This window comes from Chenopodium quinoa, unplaced genomic scaffold (genome assembly GCF_001683475.1).
Source record: "Chenopodium quinoa cultivar QQ74 unplaced genomic scaffold, ASM168347v1, whole genome shotgun sequence".
In the NCBI taxonomy this organism is placed as follows: domain Eukaryota; kingdom Viridiplantae; phylum Streptophyta; class Magnoliopsida; order Caryophyllales; family Amaranthaceae; genus Chenopodium; species Chenopodium quinoa.
In genome coordinates, this window is record NW_018743574.1 from 2,841,599 (window position 1) to 2,850,781 (window position 9,183).

Here is a 9,183-nt window from a genome sequence, read left to right on the forward strand (position 1 = left end):
TACAAAATATAAATTTGCTTACACAAAAATTTTTAAATTTGCTTATAAGTTATTCATCAAGATCTCTTTTTCATTATAAACAATTCGATTTACAAAAACCTTCCTATCAACACACGCAGAGCTAAACTATGACTTGATATCTGTTCTGTTCAGCTTAATTTCAGTTCAGTCTAGTTTCTAATTTCATTCTCTCATAAACAATTCATTTAAGCTCTATTCAGTTCACTTCAATTTCAATAAGTTCAGTTCAGTTCAGTTCATTTGTTTTCAGTAATCAAAACATGCCCTTTTAATATCTACCAAACTTACTCAAAAAAAAAATAAACTTTTTAACATTCGATTTATATAAATACAAATATCCAATACGACCCAATCCAATTACAACTGATCTGAAATTGACCGTAAACCCGCTTTGACAGCTCTGAATTAAATGTGAGAGAGGACGTCCAAATCATGAATACCCAGAATCTATTCGAAATGAATCTACAGAAAAGATGATTGGGCTGATCCATATAATACAGTGGGCTTTAGCGTAGGAATTACGCATAATTATGCACATTGCAAGAAAAAGCTTAAGCATTTATAATTGATCTTTGAAACAAAACAGGAAAAAAAAAAAAAAAAAAAATTAAGCAGCAGCGAAGAGAGAGATAATGGGGGTGACAAAGGAGGAAGTTGAGTCTTCTCTCACGTCTAAACTCAGCCCTGTTCATCTCGTAATTTCCCTTACCTTTTATTTTTATTTCTTCAATTCTTACTATTTTATTGTTAATTATAATTTCATGAATTTTAGCAATAATTAAATATACTTCGTATATGATTTGATGAATTTTAGCAATTTGAATTGATGGTAATTGGTATGATATGTCATGAAGAAGTAGCAAATTCTACTTGGACTGTGTTAAGACTTAGAACTGTTTGGTTGCAAAAAGATTGTGTTTTTAGGGCTTTTATTTAAACAAACTATGCCATTTGATTGCCATGATTAATTTTTTTAAAATCAAATTCTAAATTAGGCTACTCTAAATTAGGGGAATTTGGGTTGAGATGGTTGGACTGACTGATCATAGATTTTTCATAGGAGTTTCTGTATTATTACTGTAATTAGTGTAATAGGGAAACTTTAGCAATATAATCATTGGGTGGTGTCTATTACACTAAGGTGAGGAAATGGGTACTCTTACTTTGCTAAAATTTTGAATTGGGAATTCAACAAATGCATTGCATTAAGCTACATTGACTAGGTGAAGAATAAGTTGCTAGTCTCGAATCATGCCTTTTTTTTTTGTGATTAGTCATGACACTCAAATACGAGTCGGAGTAACATAGGTGATTAGTATCGAGTTTGATCTAAAAAGTGTTTTTGGACTTCTTTTGTTCCTTTTCGGGTATTACTTATTGTTTTTAAAAATTGTGACCGAAAGATTCAATCAGTTGCACATCATTGAAAGAGTTTATCTCTAGTCAATTTGTCATACCTATTCAAACCTGTTGAGCTCTTATCTGGTTCACTTAGGACATCTGTAAGAAATTCTATTGTTTATGGTTTTTATCATTTATGCTGGAGATGTAAGTTTTGTGGATTATGCATTCATGTTGCTGGAATTTTTTGGGATTTTGTGTTGTGTTGTTAGGAAGTAACTAGTATCTTCTTGTGTAAGCAGTACATCCATATAGTTTTGTTAAAAATATATATACTACGTATGTGATTTACAAGGTATAATTCAGATATATGAAACAAGATAAACAAAATTCGAAAAGGGAGCAGTGACTTTGCAATTTGCACTGTGAACCTATATTACTTAGACTTACAATACTTGGTTAGCCTTTTTATTACAAAGCTTGGTTAGACTTACAATTCGAGAAGGGGGTGCTTGACTGTTTATCTATGCGGCTCTTTTTGATTTGTTAGGGAATTCAATCAGAATCATACTTACTCTCTGACTGGTTTTTTTTTTTTTTTTTTTTTTTTTCCCATGCTGCAGGAAGTAGTTGATACCTCTGGAGGGTAAGTCTCAAGATCATGTCTTGTTTTTGTAATACACAATTCTTTTTTTGGCACGTCATATCAGAAAAGAATTTATTGACATGTCTCTTTTTACTGAATCTAGGTGTGGTGCAAGCTTTGTTGTTGAAATAGTTTCAGGACAATTTGAGGGCAAGAGAATACTGGAGAGGCATCGGATGGTTAATGCTGCACTCGAGAAAGAGATGCAAGAGATCCATGCTTTGTCGATAAAGAAAGCCTTGACACCCGAGCAGTGGAAACAACAGCAAGATTCTGAAAATTCAGAAGCAACCACCTAAGGAGGCTACACTACTACTCCAAGACGTTTAATGCAGCTATAAAGTAGGACCAGAATGTAATTGGTGATATAGCAAATCACGAAAGTATGTTTTTATTTCTTATGATAATATGCCCAAGACATCCAGCACTTGAAAAAACCCTTGAGGATTTGTTGACCATAATTTAACAATGTAATAAAGTACATCATTAACTAAATTGTTCGACTACATCTAATCAAATGCTAATCTGGTGCTTTTACATGACTGCTTGTGACTGACTACCTTGGAAAATTTAGGTTCTTACAGAACTGTTTTTTTGCTTCCCATACATGATTTTGTCTATATTCTCCTAGAACATCATCTGGCATAGAGTATTTGCTTCACTACCCTTGGTCTGTCACTGGTATCCCTCGGGAATTTATGAACAGTACCGTTTCATTGTTAGTTTTATTAAGTTAACCTTCCATCAGTGTAAAAGGAGTACATTGTAGTCCCTATGTGTTGCATGATTGACAGCCTCCTAAGTAAGAGTTTGAAGAGTCCCTATTCTCTTAAGCATCTTTCATCTTCATGGTATACTGTTCTAAACATAACCTCAGTGGGGGGTTCAGAAATTTGTTTCTGAGATAAGCTTGTACGAAAATTATTTATAGAGCTAGTATTTTTCCTTTGGTTTTTCTTACAGTCGGATATACTCCCTCCACCTGAAATTCATTCTTCATACTAAGTCATTTCTCCCAACTCTTATCTTGTCATGGCTTTACATGCTCTTTCCATACCTCCATTAAATTTGGGTATGTTCGGTTTTTATAATAATCCATTCTTATATTAGGAAATGTGATAGTGTTCCCTGTACGTCTTAAAATAGTATACACGAGTTGATAACTAGAGGGAGATTATGAGTTTGGCTGATTTTACATGAACTTTATTACTTGTATAATAATATTGAAGGCTGGACAAGAGTCGAGCTGTTGATGCAGCTGTACATGAATGTGATTGCACTAAGGTTGGTTTTGATTATTGGGAAGAACTTTAGCTTCATTCCAATAGTTGGAACGATATGGATGTTCAAGTAGCTTATACTTCTAACTTCGTATTGTACATGAATACATGATAGATATATTTAGCTATAGATTGTTTAAACGCCTATTTCTACGACTTTCACATGTTTCAGGTCATGTACTTGTAATTCATACTATGTACTCCGTATCATTTTACTACAGTAATTTCAGGTCTTGTCTTCTTCTTGTTAGTTGCTGGGTATATTCATTTTTAACAATATGGCAAATGCTAGTGTTATTACAGTTAACCTTCTCGTTTAGGCTGAAAAACTTTATATTTAGCTCTTATGGCTGTTGGAAAACTAGTTGTGGTACGAGTATTTTTTGGGTTAGACCATTTGAAAATGCAAAGTCTACTTCGAGCCAACTTAGCCTGTTAACTTAAAGGATGGGTATATGTAAGGAATATTTATCTCCAAAGTGCCTCTAGTAGAACCTCATTTCATAACCTCAAAGTAATTAACATAATGTAATTACGTTGCAAATTTAAGACTTGTTAATAATGAATTGATGAAGTGGGAATTTGGAACACTGCCAAATTGCCAACTAGTTTTGATAGTGATTTTTAGAAATTTGACCAGCCGAAATTTAATCACTCATACTTCAAAGTTCAAACTTTTCGTACATCAAAAACTGGCATATCACAAGTTTTCTTTCCCTTTTGAAAGCATGAGCTAGTAACATGCATATTACTGTAGTTAAAATATGAAAATAAGTCCATATTCCTAAAAGGGTGGCTTCTTTATCTTCAATAGTAGTAGACTTTTTGCAAATTGTTGGTAAAAACAAGCAAATATGTAACTTGTAAATTTACGTACACCGTCCAAACTTGATGCCTTTTTGTTAGGGAAATGTAAGTGAATTGAGTAGAGAATTGTCAAGCAATAACAAGGGAATTTCCATGAAAATATCATTCACTAACCTAACAAATTGATGGGTTAATCATCTCATCGTCCTTTTTTACAAGAGAGAGACCCTTATTAAGTTTTTGACAAATTACAATCGAAAAGTGTTTACAAACTTTACTTTTTTCAATGTAATATTAGTTATAATAAGAGTAGTAAAGAAGTATAAAAAATACGGATCTTTTCATTATGTTGATCAAGTCATATCCAGAACCCTAGCCTCTCTTTCCTGTCTCTGAAACCCTAACCTCCATTGTTGAATTTTGGTGGGGTTTTCATCCGGTTTTTATTGGTGGAAAGCCCCAATTGTTGTCGTTTATGTGTGCTTTTTCTCTAGTATAGTTTTATAATAACTCTTCCTTTTCTAGGAGGAACATTTATCCCTCAAAAGACAAGGTTTTTCTTCTTCTTTAGGAGGATTAGACTCATTCGAAAGACCAGGTTCTTCTTCTCTCTTTTGAGGAAAGATCTGCTTTTTTATTTTCATGGATTGCTATATAGTTGTTTTATGAGTAAAAATTTGTACGGGATCGAAGATGTATCAAAAATAAGGTGAAGAAGCCTTTTTGTGAATTTAGGATTTCATTAATTACACAAAATCATAATTGTATCAATTAAAAATTTATTTATAATTTTTTTAGTGTAAAAGATTTGAAAATATTTATTCTTTTAGTCAAATATTGAGGTTTAATTTTCACTTAATATAACCTAAAAACAGAAGGAAAAAAATGTACTCTATTTACTTTTTTTTTATTGCTTTATGAAACCATTATTGCATATATTTTTAAAATTTAACAGTACATACATGATACATAGATAGCATAGCTCTTCTACACATTAAAAATTTTATACTCACCATAATTGAAGGAACTAAAATCATAATTATGAACCAAAATTTTATACATCTAAAAATATGCTCATCATTGAATAGGGCAGACAATCCCTGACCCGACCCGATAACCCAACTCGAAGTTACTGAGAGAAACCCGAACCCGACCCCGACCCGACTCGACTCAAACCCAAACAACCCGAATTTGACTCGATTTCACCCAAATTTCATATTTTATAATAATATTAAATTTTACGCTATTTTTTTTATAGTTTCTAAACATAACTCAAAACCGACCCAAAATCTAACTCGAACCCAACCCCGACCCGCTAACCCGAATTGCCACCCTTATCATTGAAGGGACTAAAATCATGAACCAAGAGAATCAATGAGACAAATGTAACTTGCATAAGTATGCCAACTTGCTTAAACTTTTTTCCTCCTTACTCATGTCTATCCATAAACTATGTTATGATATTTTCTCATTTCATTACAACCCTAAATCTTTATCTTTTATTGTCAAGCCCACATGATTGACCAATTAACTTTTATTTTTTTTCCATTTTTGGCCCCACAAATCCAAATTAATAAATTGTCTAAATTAACCTCATACACACACATATTAACCATCCCATCTTTCACTTACCACACAATCTGGTAAATCATGCTCACCTAATTTCTTTTTCCTTATTCTTACACTTGAATAAACCCTAATTTCACCCTTCTTTCCCCAATTTTATTTTCATCCTAATAATCAATCTCAAACAATAAAAATAAATAAATAAAAAATTTACCCAAAAAACCCACTTCAATTTTCACAAAAACCCAACTTAAAAGATTAAACTTTTTCTGGGCTGTAAATTTCAGAAGCTGGGAAATTCAGAAATGGTGGAAATTTCAGGAGATAGGCGGGAAAATGAGTTGGGTAAGTCAGAGAAAGTTGAGGAGAGAGAAAATGATAAAAATAAGGAGGAAGAAGATGAAAATGGTGCTGCAGAGCTTGCAGTTGCAGTAGCTGAGAGAAATTCAGCAGCTAATAGATGGCCGCAGCAAGAAACCATGGCTTTGCTTAGGATAAGGTCTGAAATGGATTTTGCATTTCGAGATTCTGGGTCTAAATCTCCACTTTGGGATGAAATTTCTAGGTATGAATTTCAATTCAATCAAACTAAGTTCTGTTAAAGGACCATCTCAACCAAAAGCTATAACATATTACTGTCAAGTTCAATTTTTTGTGTTAGTCTAGTGATTTTTGGTTGTCGAAATGTCTGTGTATCTGTTTTATTGCTTTACATGGGTGTCGCCGTGGACAATGATGTAGACGGGATTTGATCCCGGGTTTTAGTAGCTATTGCAACAATGTTTGTGTGACTTTTTTGTTTGTTAGTTTTTGGGTTGCTTGTGCATGATTTTTGTGTAAAATATGAGACACAAGTTTAGGCAAATACGAACTAGCTATTAATAAAATTATTGGTAAGCTGATGATAGGGAAAATTTTGAGTGAGTGAGACTGTGAGAGTGTTCATTTGAAGTTTAAGTTGTAAATTATGGTGATTATTTATTTGGGATCGTGGATGAATTTTGTATTATTGAGAACATGTGTGTGTAATTTTGGGGAATATATTTGGGTAGTTGGAAATAGTGACAAGTTACATTTTGCAGCATTAATTAAATTGAAATTTCTGCCTGAGAAATTGTGTGAATTTGCTTATTGCTGACCGTTTTTTGATAGATAGATGAATGACTACTAAGACACATTGAGGGGTGTAATAGACTAATAGTATATAATAAGATGTATTCTTGTTTCGGCTTACAATTTCTATTAGAATGTCTTTTAACACTAGATGGGTGACTGGTGACTGCTACTAATTGGTAAGATGGCGTTTACTTGATTGTTGGGTGACCTTCAGTCGGTCGTGCATGAGTTTGTGTTCCTTGTTCGTAGAGTTGTTTGTTTTGCTTTGTGTAATGTACGAAATTAGTAGTTAGCATTTGTGATTATGTATCTATGCTGTACACACAGTACATCTGTTTCGTTGTTTAAATTGGGTGCTTTGGCAGAAAGTGGAGTTTTGATGTTGTTTGTTTTCAGGAGAATGGCTGAACTTGGATATCATAGAAGTGCCAAAAAATGTAAAGAGAAATTTGAGAATATATACAAGTACCATAGGAGACTGAAAAATTGCTCATATGATCGTACAAATCGAAAGGCATATCGGTTTTTTGATCAGTTAGAAGCTCTTGGTCACCAGCAGAGTTCTTTCCAAACTTCAGCTTCTGAGCCAGCGGATACCTCTATGAACGACACCGCATATGTTGTGTCTCCAATCTCAAGTCACCCCCAATGTGTACCCCAAATGACAATGCCTACATCAGTGAACTTGGATTCTTTCACCATTTCAACATCCACTACCTCTAATTCAGGAAGTGAATCTGAAGGGGCTAGAACAAAAAAACGAAAGTGGGCTGATTTCTTTGATATACTAATGAAATCTGTACTTGAGAAACAAGAGGCTCTGCAAAATAAGTTTCTGGAAGCACTAGATAAACATGAGCATGAGAGACAAGCAAGAGAAGAGGCATGGAAGATGCAGCAAATGGATAGGATTAAGAAGGAGCAGGAGCTTTTGATGCAAGAGAGGTCAATATCAGCGGCAAAGGATGCAGCCATTGCATTCTTGCAGAAGGTTTTAGAGCAAGGGAAGATTTCTGGAACCTCTGAGCAAGTGCTAGAAAAACCGAGCCAAGAAATGAGCATTGTGGGTAGGAAAGAGAAAGATAATGGTGAAAGTTCCTCTTCACGGTGGCCAAAGGAAGAAGTTGAAACTTTGATAAAGATTAAAACTAACATGGAGTTAGAATACCAAAGAGTAGGTCCAAAGGGGCCTATGTGGGAGGAAATTTCGACGGCAATGAAAAACTTCGGCTATGATCGAAATGCTAAAAGGTGTAAGGAGAAATGGGAGAACATAAACAAGTACTACAGAAGAGTGAAAGACGGCAACAAACAGAGGCATGCTGATTCTAAAACATGTCCTTACTTCCCCCTCCTTGACCAACTGCACAACATAAAATCCAAGAGGTTGGATAACAATTCAGAAAATTCTGGTAGTAACTTGAGACCAGAAGAGCTCTTGCTACACATGATGAATCATCATTCAAGGCAACAGCAGCAGGAACAGGTTGCTTTACAGCAAGATCAAGGTGGACTAACTAAGCAAGATAGTAAGGTGAATCATGTTGAAGGGACTGGTAATGATGCTGAAAGAGCTTATCAGGTTGTTACTCACAATCCTTTGTCAGTGAACGTTTGAATGAGGACATAATGCGCAAGCAAGGTTAACTTTGTCAATATGACTTCGAGAAGTGAAGATGCATCCGGTTGTGTATATCACCAAGTGTTGTTGTGGTTTTACAAGAAAATGTGATGTTTCAAAATCGAGCCTTTGTTGATGACCGTCGTTTGGCGACTGTATATTTGCTATAGAGAATAGAGTCCTGGAAACTAGTGTATGTCTTGTGTAGAAAACTATACTTTCTCCTGTTCTAGTTTTTGGCAGTCTTAGACCCTGTGCTTGCACAAGGTTGGTGATGTTTGTTTGGGGCAATAAAAAAGTGTGAAAATTAGGCCTAGTAGGAACTTTAAGCAATTTTGTCAATCACTATTTCAATTCACAGTACTTAAATAATGATACTAATGTTCTTTGTTTGAATTGGGTGAAATAGAGTTGTGAATTTCAGCCTTTTTGAGTTGGCATAACTGTTTGTTAATTAGGTTGAAATAGAGTTGTGATTTTCATTTTCAGCCCGAAACTAATACAACTATACTCTTTACATAGCATAAAGGTATGAGTTAGCAATCTTCACTTAGCCAAACATAAATTGATATCAATATGGCGTTGCAATAGACTGGGAATAATAAATTAATTATTAATTTATTGTATAAATATTATTTTATACTTCGTACAATATAATACAATTTCGAGTTATGTGTGGTGAGAGTGAGGGATAACTCAAGTGGTTAGAAATTCTTTTCTGATTTTAAGAGATTTTAAGATCGATTTACATTATTACCTACCCTTGTGGAGTTGTGGCTCTTTAA

At 34.1% G+C, this 9,183-nt stretch overlaps 2 protein-coding genes across 2 annotated transcripts; both read left to right on the plus strand.

The window, feature by feature from the left end:
- Positions 1-573: 573 nt before the first annotated feature.
- On the plus strand, positions 574-2,547 carry LOC110682038 (protein BOLA2-like). The gene is made up of 3 exons (XM_021858246.1): positions 574-716; positions 1,986-2,008; positions 2,112-2,547. Exons 1-3 carry the CDS (start codon positions 654-656, stop codon positions 2,305-2,307), a joined length of 282 nt encoding a protein of 93 aa, XP_021713938.1. The 5' UTR covers positions 574-653; the 3' UTR covers positions 2,308-2,547.
- A 2,992-nt stretch (positions 2,548-5,539) lies between these two features.
- Positions 5,540-8,827, plus strand: LOC110682039 (trihelix transcription factor GT-2-like). Its single transcript, XM_021858247.1, has 2 exons — positions 5,540-6,226; positions 7,174-8,827. Exons 1-2 carry the CDS (start codon positions 5,967-5,969, stop codon positions 8,393-8,395), a joined length of 1,482 nt encoding a protein of 493 aa, XP_021713939.1. The 5' UTR covers positions 5,540-5,966; the 3' UTR covers positions 8,396-8,827.
- The last annotated feature ends 356 nt before the right edge of the window (positions 8,828-9,183 follow it).